At 38.4% G+C, this 13,569-nt stretch overlaps 1 protein-coding gene across 2 annotated transcripts in view; it reads left to right on the top strand.

Moving 5' to 3' along the window:
* rgs7a (regulator of G protein signaling 7a) overlaps positions 1-13,569 on the top strand; it is a 118,680-nt gene that overhangs the window by 92,829 nt on the left and 12,282 nt on the right. For both annotated transcript variants that reach the window (XM_041789539.1, XM_041789538.1), the window contains exons 7-14: positions 461-525; positions 823-899; positions 6,415-6,496; positions 7,455-7,529; positions 7,687-7,785; positions 10,423-10,484; positions 10,871-10,981; positions 11,090-11,215. In XM_041789539.1, the coding sequence (XP_041645473.1) occupies positions 461-525; positions 823-899; positions 6,415-6,496; positions 7,455-7,529; positions 7,687-7,785; positions 10,423-10,484; positions 10,871-10,981; positions 11,090-11,215 (697 nt within the window). The remainder of the gene's footprint in view (positions 1-460; positions 526-822; positions 900-6,414; positions 6,497-7,454; positions 7,530-7,686; positions 7,786-10,422; positions 10,485-10,870; positions 10,982-11,089; positions 11,216-13,569) is intronic.

Below are 13,569 nucleotides of genomic sequence, written 5' to 3'. Positions count from 1 at the left end.
CTTGAATAGCCGCTGCCTTGCAGGTCTTTCATTTGTTGCTGGAGAGGAAACAGAATAATGCTCGCTGTGGGAATAATCCCGCCAGCGTTAGAGGAAGTGAAAGTATCTCAGATGTAGCGACTGATTCACGTGAACGATGCCCAGTAATGAAAACAGCCTAATGGCGTAATGAAGCTTCCACATAATGGTCAGTTTACAAAGGGATAAAGGGATGATGATAGTAGAGGAAGACATCAAAAGTCAAGCTCACACAAACACACTGTAACAGACACTCAGACACCATGCACAGTCAACGACCTTTGTAATTTGCAGGCCAGTTTAAATGTGCAGTTGAGAGGATTAAATGAGTGAATGCAGGGCCACCTAAGGCTGTTAAAACCAAGCTGAAATCCTGTTTTCTTTTTATTACCAACCTCCCTACCCTCTCTCTCTCTCTCTCTCTCTCTCTCTCTCTTTTTAGCTGTTTACCTCTGCAAAAGAACAATGCAAAATAAAGCACGTCTGGAGCTGGCAGACTATGAAGCGGTAAGTGGAAGAAGTATTTTAGTGTCAGTGCTGCTCTTGTCAAAGATCTATTCTGTTCCTGCGCTGCTCTCAAGCCTCATCTGTTGCCTTTTTGTTCTAACTAAAACCGAGAACATTTGTTACTCTGTCATGACATCATTTGTAACTTTTCCTGCCGCCAAAACTATCAAATGAATCACTCTGTCAGTTTCACTCAAGCAGTGATAATTACAGATAATCAAGATTTAAAGTTAAAATGATTATCCCAAATACCTTAAAGACTTTTTTTAACCTTTTTTTTATTTGTATTCCTCACAGGAGAGCTTAGCGAGGCTACAGAGAGCTTTTGCCAGGAAGTGGGAGTTTATTTTTATGCAAGCAGAAGCACAAGCAAAGTAAGTTCCTTAATCTTTTTTTAATTTAACCTTTATCTTACCAGGAAAAGCTCTTTGATGTTAGGAATCTGATTTTCTAGAGCAGTAATTCTCGGTCTCTTGGTCAGGCATCAGGACCCACCGCCATCATCATGGAAATCATAACGCAAATATACAAAAATTACCAACCACTCGAATATACACCGCTTTCCACATTATTATGCATATGACACTGTTCTCTTATTTTCCTAAATATTAATGCAAATGACAGTCAGAAATTTTTCAAGTCATCAGCCATTAGAGCATAATTCAAATGTTTTTGAACAAACCTCATAATGATAACCATTATTTTTAAAAAAATAAAAACCTCACGATGAACTGTTCCACATTATTATGCAAAACACAGTTTTAAAGATTTTATAGGTTGTAATGAACTGAAAATGGTCATTCATTGAATTTGCAGAATTAGGAGGTCATATTTGCGAAAATCAAAGCTATTTCAATCAAAAAAATCTTAACAGGCCAAGTTACATGTTAACATAGAAGCCTTTCTTTGATATCACCTTCATAATTCTTGCATCCATTGAACTTGCAAGTTTTTGGTGTGTTTCTGCTTGAATTTCTTTGCAGGATGTCAGAATATCCTCCCAGAGCTGCTGTTTTGATGTGAACTGCCTCCCACCCTCATAGATCTTTAGCTTGAGGATGCTCCAAAGGTTCTCAACAGGGTTGAGGTCAGGGGAGGAGAGGTCCACACCATGAGTTCCTCTCCTTTTATGCCCATAGCAGCCAATGACACAGAGGTATTCTTTGCAGCATGAGATGGTGCATTTTCATGCATGAAGATAATTTTGCTACAGAGGGCACCGTTCTTCTTTTTGTACCATGGAAGAAAGTGGTCAGTCAGAAACTCTGTATACTTTGCTGAGGTCATTTTCACACCTTCAGGGACCCTAAAGGGGCCTACCAGCTCTCTCCCCATGATTCCGGCCCAGAACATGACTCCGCCACCTCCTTGCTGAAGTTGCAGCCTTGCTGGGACATGGTGGCCATCCACCAACCATCCACTACTCCTCCATCTGGACCATCCAGGGTTGCATGGCACTCATCAGTCAACAAGACTGTTTGAAAATGAGTCTTCATGTATTTCTGGGCCCACTTCAACCATATCTGCTTGTGAGCACTGGTTAGGGGGGCCTAATAGTAGATTAATGCATGACTCCAAGCCTCTGGAGGATCCTACACCTTGAGGTTGGTGGGACTCCAGAGGCACCAGCAGCTCCAAATACCTGTTTGCTGCTTTGTAATGACATTTTAGCAGCTGCTCTCTTAATCCCATGTATTTGTCCGTCAGAAACCTTCCTCATTATGACTTTATCTATATGAACCCATCTGTGCTCTGAATCAGCCACAAATGTCTACTATATTAACATGTAACTTTGCCTGCTTTTGATTTCAGGATATATGACCTCCTAATGCTGCAAATTCATTGAATGACCATTTTCAGTTCATTACAACCTATAAAATCTTTAAAAACTCTGTTTTGCATAAAAATGTGGAACAGTGCATTTTGAGGTTTTTATATAAAAAAAATAATGGTTATTATTATGAAGTTTGTTCAAAAACATAAAACAGCTGATGACTTGGAAAATATTCTGTCATTTGCATTAATATTTAGGAAAATAAGAGAATAATGTAATTTGGATAATAATGTGGAAAGAGTTGTATTTGATTGAAAATGTTGCAGTTTGAACCCAAAATGGATCACAATGTCGCTGAATCCTGAAAACAAAACAAACGTGTTTACAAAAACCCATAATTACAGAAGGACTTGCATGCAAACATCTTATTTTACTCCATTTTCCCAAAACAGCATTGAAATTTGTCATTATCTTGGGAAAACTGGCTTTGTTATCCAAAGAAAATTAGATAAATAAGTAGGAATCTTGAAACCATGTGTAATCTTGAAACCAATATTAAATAAAATTTAAAATCATGAAGTTAAAAGGTCAAAATATGAGTTAAAATTTAAAACCATTAGTTTTAAAGGTCAAAACACAAAGTTAAAAGTATAAATAATGTTTTTAGAAGGCAAATATATATGGTTAAAATTTCATGAGTATCATGAGTTTTAAAGGTCAAAATATGACATAAAATTAAAAATCATGGATTTAAAAAGTCAAACTATGAGATCAAATTCAAAATAATGAATTTATAAGGTCAAAATGTGAGTTAAAATTTAAAACCATGAATTTGAAATGTCAACGTATGAAAAGAAAATTGAAATAATGAGTTTTAAATGTCAAGTTATGAGATAAAATTAAAACTAATTTATTTAAAAGGTCAAAATATGAGTTTACATTTTTAACTGTGAGTCCAACAGCTCAAAATATGGGATTTTATCTCTGCTTTAGGAATTAACAAGAACCAAACATGAGATAAAACTCAAAACCATGAATAAAAGGTTAAAAATCTAATCAAAAATTATGTATGCAAATGGTCAAATATTAGATAAAAAGTCAAAATTATGGAGTGTAAGGTCTAAACATGAAATAAAAATACAAGATCATACATTTAAGTTCTAATTGTGAGATGCAATATATAAAATATTAAATGAAAACACAAATTAATTTATTTTTAAATTCCTGACTATTTATGTTGTTATTTCTACTCTTGACTTTATCAGTTTTTTATGACTTAATGAGGATGTTTTAAATCATTAAGGTTGAGTTTACATTTTCATACTGGAGGAAATCTGCAGACCTCATAATGGGGGGCCAGTTATAATGAAAATGCCATATGATGTCACAGGACAGGTATAACTGTACCAAGGGCCGGATTTGGCTCTTGAGCCGTGGGTTTGACACCCCTGTTGAAGATGGTTAAGAAAAAACAAGTCTAAAGGCCTTTTAACACTGGGTCTGTTTTTGAGTCCAAAATTTTCACATGCTAAGAAAGAAAAACAATCTTATATTGCTCTTATCATGTTTGCAAACTGATGCCAGAACTTTCATTATTTTTCTGGGAACAGGTTCGATTTTTTTTGTTGCATTTTTTGGCATGAGTCTGTCATCTAAACGGGTGGTTGATGATTCAGAACAGAAGCTGCTACTACTTTCTTGCTGGCTCACTCACCCTTGCACTGAAACCTCATCATAACCACCGTGATTTTCCAGTGAACTGTGTGGATATCAACCATAGAACCTAATTGATAATATCCACTCACAGCCATGTTACAGACACTGAATTTAAAAGTCCATCTCTCCAACTTGGCACAGGGCTGTGTTCCATGAGCTGGTGCCGTATGAAGATCTCTCTCAGAATGGCTGGACCCAGGGTGTTTTTTAGGAGTCAAAGGGCTAAAGAATCATCATCACTCTTTTTTTACTCTTTGTGGTACAAAACAATTTGCCACATTCTATTATTTTTTTGTAGTTTAAACAAATAAAATGCATGAGACTCAATGTGCAAGGTTTGAGTGAGCAGTCTCAGTGTGCAGACCTTAATGCTACAACAGTGGCAAGTAAAACCAGTTAATATTTAAACATGATCATAAATACATCAGGCAGAACATCCTCAGCCAGATTTTTCATAAAAAATCAGCATCAAACATGATCTATTCTTTATCTTTTTAAATATTTTCCCTTTGTAAAGGAACAACAAAGTTAAACCCATTTTCCCCAACTCAGTTCTCACCTTTGAAACAGTCGGAAGGGTCCTGGGACATAGGATTGGGAGAGCCTGTACTCTTCTGTCTGATCTAGGCTTGAAGATAAAGAACCACATATGCATTAAACCAAAAATGAGGTCCTTCTTAGCCTTTGTTATGATATATTAAAAGCTCCTGTGAGGTGTTTTTCACTGTTTATGAACTGAAGTGCAATAAATATTGCTTCCAAAAAGCAATGAAACCATCATCAAGAAGATTGACTATTTCTTCATAATAATGCTCAGTTCCTGAAACCACACCTGTGGTGATATAGTTGACTAAAAAATAACATTAGATTTTATATCATAAAACACTACATACACATATACAGTGCCTTTAAAAAGTATTCAACTGCTTAGATGTTTTATCCTTTTATTTTATAAATCAGTCATGTTCAATATAATTTGGCCTTTTTTTTTTTGACATAATAGGAAAAAACTTGTTAAATGCCAAAGTGAAAACAGATTCGTACAAAGTAGTATCTATTAACCAAAATATCCACCCCCTTTAAAGTAACTGACCTAATTCAACATGAGTCCGGCCAACTGGTGCTTGTAGTCACACAATTAGTGAAATGGTGATCACCTCAGTGCAGTGAATGTGTCTCAAGTGATTGTTGTATAAAGACACCTGTGTCTTGAAGGTCTAGTCACTGGTTAGTCAGTATTTCTGGCTACCATTACACCATGATGGTAAAAGAACACTGCAAGCAACTGAGATAAAAGGTTATTAAAAATCATAAGTCAGGGGATGGACACAAAAAAAAAAAAAAAAAAAAAAAATCCAAGGCACTGAACATCCCCCAGAGTTCAGTTAAAAGAATCACCAATAACTGGAAAGAATATGGCACATGTGAATCTGCCTAGATCAAACCATCCTCACAAACTAAGTAACCTTGCAAGAAGGAGACGAAGGAGATGACACCTCTGACTGTGTTGAAGGAGTTACAAGCTTACAACAACTGTTGCCCGGGTTGTTCACCAGTCAAAGCTTTATGGGAGCGTGGCAAAGAGGAAGCCACTGTTGAAGGAAACTTATTAAGTCTCAACTAGTGTTCACCAAAAGACATGTGGGAGACTCCATGGTCAAGTTGGAGGAAGTTCTTTGGTCTGAAGAGACAAAAATGGTGCTTTTTGGCCATCAGAAAAGACACTATGTTTGGTGGACACCAAACACATAACACCACCACAAACACATCATCTCCACTGTGAAGTATGATGATGGCAACATCATGTTGTGGGGATACTTCTGGGTAGCTGTACCTGGAAGGCTTGTAAAGGCAGAGGGTAAAATGAATGCAAATATAGTCTAATACAGTCTGCAAGAGAACTGTGGGTTAGGATCCACATTGACTCAGTGCTGTGATTGCAGCCAAAGGTGAATTTACAAAATACTGTCATGAAGGGGGTGAACACCTAGTCAGTCATTTATTTTATTATAATTTTTTATTTAATTGAAATTACTTCGTAGAAATATGTATTTACTATGAATTTTTTAAATATTCTAATAGCCAACTTATATTGACCATGATTGATTGAAAAGTAATAAAAGTGAAAAACATCTAAGGGGGTGAATACTTTTTATAGGCACTGTACTCTGCAAATTCAGCAAAGAGACTTAGGATACAGCTCTGTTCATGGGGGGCAACAAAGTTGACACAAATCAAAAGTTTCTTACAGGAACTTTAAATATATTTGTCTACTACAATAACAGCAGCACTTTTATGGAAAACTGTAGGTTTTATGTGAATGAGTAAATTGGTCAAAAATATTGGAACAAGCTGAAATGCTCAGTAAATATAGTTCTGAGTGTGTGTTTTGCTTCCAGAGTTGACAAGAAAAGAGACAAAATTGAGAGGAAAATTCTCGACAGTCAGGAAAGAGCATTCTGGGACGTGCACAGACCAGTGGTGAGTGAAATTACTGATGTTGTCTTCCTCTTCACCTTTGCTGTCGCTGATATCATTGCTGACATTATCAACAACATCTTAATTGTCCTTGCAAAAGTGAATAAGATGGGAAAAATGAGCTCACTCTAACCACACACACAGAAACTAGAGTTTCAACAGTCTGCAGTCATTGTAAGTCATTTAAGCTCTATGTATTTCAGGCATGTAGTATTGATACAACAAGCTGTGCAACAAGGAAACCATATTCTTCATAGGTAATATTTAAAATCAGCCTTATATTTTCATGGTTTCCTGTGATGTCTGATTGGTAAAAGTAAGTAAAAGCCTTGTTAATCCCCTGTTGTGTATTCCTCTGCCACACATGTAAAATGCTACGTCAATAACTGTCACAACACATCAGCTTCACTGCTGCTCTTTACCTTGTTCATACACACTTGCCTAACATTAGCATTTATTTTCCCACTGAGGTTAAAGGGTCTTCTCTGCTGCAATTCTCTGAAAGCCCCTGCTCCATGCGTAATTGGAAAATAAGTTCAATTTATGCGTCCTTGGAGCAACATAATCAATATTAATTCAAATTTCACAGTGATGCCGTCAAGCTACTTAGCTTTGTTCTCCTGGAAGAGACCCCAGATTAGACCACTTGTCCAATCAGCCTGAATTTGCACACCAAGACTCTGATTTCCCGCCGGTTTGCTTGTTTTGCTAAAATTGGCACATTCCGTGTTTAATTAAGCAGCATCTGACACATTGTCTCGGAGACTTCTCTGAATCACTTCACACTCCTCCCAGGCATATTGGATTTGATTAACTGAAACTTATATAACTGTGGGAAATTGCACCTGCACTGATTCTACCGTTATGCTGGGGGGCAAAATATAAACAGGTTAAGTCATGACAATTTAATTGAAGCTGAATTAACTTGTGATTTTCTGATTTTTTTTTTTTTGTCTCACAGCCAGGATGCGTGAACACAACAGAAGTCGACATAAAGAAGTCATCTAGAATGAAAAACCCTCACAAAACCAGAAAGGTAAGAAACATCCTGCCATGCCACATTTCTCTCCAGGTCACAGGTGATAACTCTGTAACACTAACGTGAACTGACAGGCTGATCATTCCATGCTGTGCCTGTCAGCAGCTGTGATGCCGCTCTTGTTGATTTTATATGTATGTTTTTGTTGTCTCAGTCTGTCTATGGGCTGCAGAATGATATCCGCACCCACAGCCCGACCCACACCCCCGCTCCAGAGGCCAAGCAGCCTACAGAAGAAGAACTGCAGGAACAGGTCAGAACTCCAGGTGGCACTCCACAGTTAAAGACAGGAATTTCTTAATGCTTCTCTTACGTTACAAAATTCTAAACATAGGCAACATGTATAAAATAAGTGTACTTTAAGGTTTCTAAAACTGCATACTGAACAGAATAAAACTACACCAAGATAAAGTAAAATGTTTAAAATTAAAGAAATAGACAGTGATTTAAATTCATACATAAAAACTCCTGTGAGGAGATTTTAACTGATTATTAACAGACTGACATTTATACTGATTCTTCTTTACAACCCAGAAAAGCAAAAGAGAAAATCAGCTACAAGATCGTTAACATCATTACTGGAATTTCTTATGACTGCAGCTGCTGCCACAGGGTGGATGTCAGAGGCGCATGTGGAAGAGAAGGCCTTTGAAAACATTCATACCAAAGAAATCTAACCTGACACGCCAGATGGGTGTGTGAAACACATGACTACTTCAATACTAAGCATTTGGGAAAGGGCAGAGGCTTTGAAAAAAACTCGGAGTGTGATTGGATGAAAGTTCTATCTATCACATCTTTACGGGCCAATCAGAGCAACAAAACACGTGACGTAGCAGCTATCAAGCTGCGCGTGCTCGAACTTGGCGACTATAGACATGTCAGTACATGACTTTTGTCGTTTTTGAAAAGAAAACAACTCACTGCTGTTCTTTGTTCTTTTAATGAAGAAATGCCATCAAGTTCTGATAAAACTGGCGCCTTAACAGCATCCACACTAAGCTCTTCCGCCATAACTGCACCGGCCTGTTGTTGCTGTTTGTTTACGTCATGACTCCACTGTGCCAGAAAGTACTGCCCCTCGGTGCTGATTGGTCCTGTCACTTTCTAACTGGGTCCAAAGGGTTCAGATGGTAGCTTTGCAAGATGGATCCCCCAGTGAAAAACAAGGAAATGGGCGTATCCATCTGCTTTGCAAGGTTAAAAAAACATCCCAATAAGTGAAACATTTGACTGATAAAAACAACAAGATAGCAATTTGTGTTTTGAAAAGACCACTAACACATTTACAAGACAAGATCAGCAAAGACATTAGGGTTACTGGTTTGTACACAGGGGGTGCCAAACATGACACAAACTGAAAGTTCCCACTATAGTGTTAAAGGTATATTTCTGTAGCATTAATAGTGCGATGAACCTCAGGTGATTTCACAGGGCGTTGCTCCTTTATATATGACATTTTTGGAAAGCTAGGCTATACAGCATAGCAGACAGGTGTAGTTTCTCCATATAATTAAGCGAGTTTCAGTAAAACTAGCTTAAAAACATATCGGGTCAATTGTACGTTATATTAAAACTTTTTTGAAGCATTTTATTTTGCACCCAGAAAGCCTCTGCATTTTGCACTATTTTGCAATGAGAGCTTAGGCTACCAGCTGCCTGCTCTTCTGCCTCAGCATATCTGAACAGCTGTTTGGGTCTGCAGGCTTCATCAGAAGAATCAACAAGTAACTAAGATTAAAGTAAAACACTAAAATTTGTGATTTTGACTCAAGTGACGATGCCGTGCTGTTCACTGGGGAGTCAAGGGGATACTTTTTTAGAGGGAAGAGACTTTAGTGGAGACTGGTTAACAGGACTTACAGACTTACCTGCTGGTAAGGTGTGGGAACTATGAGCTCATGTCCATGAGAGCTACCATCATGAGTGAGACTTCGTTACAACACTTCTTCTTAGCTCACTGAAATCACTAATGCCACTACCATTGCTAAGTACCTATACAACCACACTTAAAAAATACTAAAAATACCCCTTTAAAGTCATATTTATTCTTTAAAAACATGTTAAGATGAAAAAAGAACCCTGAAAATATGGGGAAGGGAAATCACACAAAAAAATCTGTCAAAAAAAAAAAAGAAAATTGCTGAGAAAAAACTGCCAACACACATGGAGAAATGTTGAGATTTAACATAAGAAAAGTCCACTTTTTTCAGTATTTCTGTTTTAATTCTTTCTAATTTAGAGCTGTTTTAGAAAATAGCTTCTTTGACTACCTGAAGTTAATACTAGGTCTCATTCTGGTCTTATAACCACGTATTTATATTGTCCAGTCTTGATCTCAGATGAAGTTGACTCTGGATTTTTTTAAGATTGGCTAATACATCCTTAAATATGCTAGTGCATCATGGTGATTTGTACTATATTTAATGTGATTGTATACAAAATTCTGATACAATCAAAACTAGTTTTGTTAGACAATCAGGCCGGCTGCTTCCTATACGCAGATCACGCTCAGTGTGTAGGGCCTCATCTACAAGAGGGGGGTTTTGCTTTTAGCATCCATCTTTTTTTCCTTCCCTCTCTCTCTGCTCATCAGGCGCTGTTTGTATGATAAATGTGATCAAGGATATGGATGTACAGCGTTGCAGTGCAGGGGTGGCCTCATACTGAAGTATAATTAGGGCCTCACTTTGTCCCTGCATACAACCACAATGGAAGCAATTTGACTATGCAAATCACATCTTTTGCGCTGTCATAAATTACATCATGTACCCTTATAACAGCACAGAGTTTAAACAGTACATTTGAACTGAATTAATAAAACATGCTGTAAGAAAATAAGCCTGCAGTTTAAAAGACTGATACTAATTATTCCCTGCTCTGGTTTCAGATCACCTTTTGGCAATTGCAATTAGACAGGCATCGACTGAAAATGTCCAAAGTGGCAGAGAGGTGAGTGATGCTCTTTGTGTCTTTATTCAGTTTAGCCATCGATCTGTTTATTGAGCCTCTAAACGGCCAAACATGGTGTGGAATTAAGAGCTCCGCTGACCTTGAGGAGTGATTTGTCCCACACAATGCCTTCAGTGAGAGTCAGCAGTGACGATGCCAGATACTGGATGGCATACCAAGAGTACATTTGTCATTTAATTAACTGAACAGAGACGTGCATTCTGCCTGCAGTTCTCTATCCTTGTGTTTAAAAACACCTGAAGTATTAGCTCTGGGGGATCTCACTTCACTTTTTGTCAGTTAAGCTTCAAGAAATAAACATCTCACTGAAAAACCACACAAACGAATACATGCTGGTCCTTCTTTGCTGTTTCTGTTAAAAACAGTTTACTGGGCTACACAGAGCAGTACGTTGAATACGACCCCTTCCTCACGCCTCCAGACCCATCCAACCCCTGGATCTCAGATGACACCACACTGTGGGAGCTGGAGGCCAGGTGGGTACCAGAGAGACACATTATACAGATGTGCTATTTTATGTTCAGAGCCTGGACTGTAGTGCCTCATGCTTCATTGGTGTTTTTTTTTTTCTGTGTTGTCCTCAGTAAGGAGCCGGGCCAACAGAGGGTAAAGAGGTGGGCATTTGGTATTGATGAAGTTCTTAAAGATCCTGTGGGGAGAGAGCAGTTCCTTAAGTTCCTGGAGTCTGAGTTCAGCTCAGAGAATCTCAGGTACGTGATAAAATAATCATCCTATATTATCTAACATACATACACAACTTACATGAAAAACATTATTTTGTTACTTCTGAAAGTATGACCTGACTAAGACTCTGCAGAGGCTCAACTTTACCTCTCAGCCTCTTAGAGTTTTCATACATAATTATAACATGCAAATAACAGTGATGACATCATCATGAGGTAGATTTTGGTTGAAACTATTCCTGTTATGCCTATTCCACAATGATGCAGATAATGTCTTATCTGTACAACTGTCCTGATGTCCAATTTCACTACTCACAGATAGTTTGCATGCCAAATTGAGGAATGTTGAGACAATAGCTTTAACCCCAAAGTCAGAGCCTGCAGGTGGATGTTGGACGGTGGTTGGGTTCAGAGTCAGAGTGCATTACTAGCGTGGCGCAGAGCTGGCATTCTCGGAGCAGAGGGAGAAAGCATAAATCCTGCAGCTTAAATAAACTGCCAAGTGGGAGGATGTGCTGTCAGGTGATTGTGGAGAATCATGCATGTCAAATCAGTGCAGTTTGAACTGAGCACCTCGACTAGCTTGCAGGGAGTGCTCCACTTTTAGTTGTGCATCAGTTTTGTGCACTTGTGTATTGCCACAATCTGCAAGGCAGCCTAGTAAATGCATAAAAAGTTCATACTTTGGCAGCTTAAGAATGCAAAGCACAGCATAAAGATACTCAGGGGTAGGACTGTACATACATATGTACTTTTATGACTGTTAATGGAAATTCTACAAATGCCTGTGACCCAAAGCAAGAGGAATGATAGCACAATCTACTCATGTCTTTTAATGCAGGTAGTACACTTTGAATCAAACTGTATCTGCTACATCCCTCACTAAAACCCTCACAGTTGTAAACAGTAACCTCAACCAGACTGATTTTTCCACATGGGTTCCCACAATAAGAATGCAGGTGTGTTATCTTTGCAAAGTAAATCATCAGCTCATACTTACAAACCACATGCATTTAACAGACCTTTTTTAGCTGATATTTCCACTGTTAAATGCCCAGCTAGTTATTGGCAGGTTTATTAAATCATGATCTTTTCTTTTAAGAACAACTCAGTAATGTTGTGAAGGAGCTGCTGCATGCAGCTTTTAAAAAATATGCACAACTGTGGCTGTGTCTGGAATAACCCAGGTGGGGAGGAGTATTATGGTAATCCCTTTATTCATGGTAACAGGAATACTGCAGAGTATCAGGCATGCATGCTAACTGCTGAATATGAAAAGAGTAATACTGTGTAGGAGAGCTCTTCTGCTCCCTCTGATGGTACAGGCACGAACGGTTTCTGTCAGTTGTTTTGGTCAGTGGTAACAGATCAAATGATCACAGACAAAAGCTTGCTAACATTCAAAGACATGTTTATCATTCATCATTCACTTGGAAAATAAAACTTGCAGACCCTTTATAGCATTACATTTACAACTCTAATAATAAAAGATCTGCCGTCAGTGGGACCAAGTGAAATTAAAGCTGCAAGCAGTGATAACGGGCCCTCGCAACCCGTTGCATGTCGAGGTGTTACGCAAAAGTGGATACGTAGCAACAGTTGCATGCCAGCAACAAGGCACGCTGCACCCATGGGTTATGTGAGCTTTGCAATACTCACACTGCCACAGAAACTGAGGGTGATACCTGTCATTAGTTTCCAGAGCTTGCCATTATTTTGGCAGTAAAACTAAGGAGAAGGAGGCATGCGCCCTGAAAATTTTGAATGCAGCTCCAACTTACGAACAAATCACTGTATAGTCATTTTCACAGCTCCTCTTTCTGCTCTGCTTGGCTCAGCCACTGTTTCTCTATCTCTCTCTCCTGCATGCTTGCAACCTCACTCTCTCTCCCTTGTGTGCGCGCTCACTCCACAGGAGAAGAATGACCTAGTGGCTAAATGCATTAACTGAATGTTCCAATCACTGGTGATGAAGATCAACCAGAGGAGCAAATAGAGTGCTCAAGATGTGTACAAGTTTGTTTCATTATTTTCATCAATGCTTTTTTATCTATTTATATCTCCTCCCAAGTATGAAAACGGTCTTCAGCAGCAAAGATCATCACTCGTTGAGATGTGCAATTTTAGTATGAAAATGGTCTCCAGCAGCAAAGATTGTGGATTGTAGAGATGTTCTACTCCCGATGTGAAGTCTGTGTGTTAGCTCAGTTGGACAGGTAACTGCCCTGGAATCATGAGGTTGTTGGTTCAAATCTTCCATGGATTTTTGAAGCTGCTGGTGTAAATCGCTGACTCAGGAGTAAAGAGGGCTGCAATAGAGTTGGAAGGTTGTGTGTTTGATTCTTGGTGCATTTTTTTATTCCCGTCCCCAAAAGCTGAGA

This window comes from Cheilinus undulatus, linkage group 6 (assembly GCF_018320785.1).
Source record: "Cheilinus undulatus linkage group 6, ASM1832078v1, whole genome shotgun sequence".
In the NCBI taxonomy this organism is placed as follows: domain Eukaryota; kingdom Metazoa; phylum Chordata; class Actinopteri; order Labriformes; family Labridae; genus Cheilinus; species Cheilinus undulatus.
The sequence above is the reverse complement of the archived record's forward strand: the minus strand, read 5'-3'. Positions and strand labels throughout refer to the sequence as shown.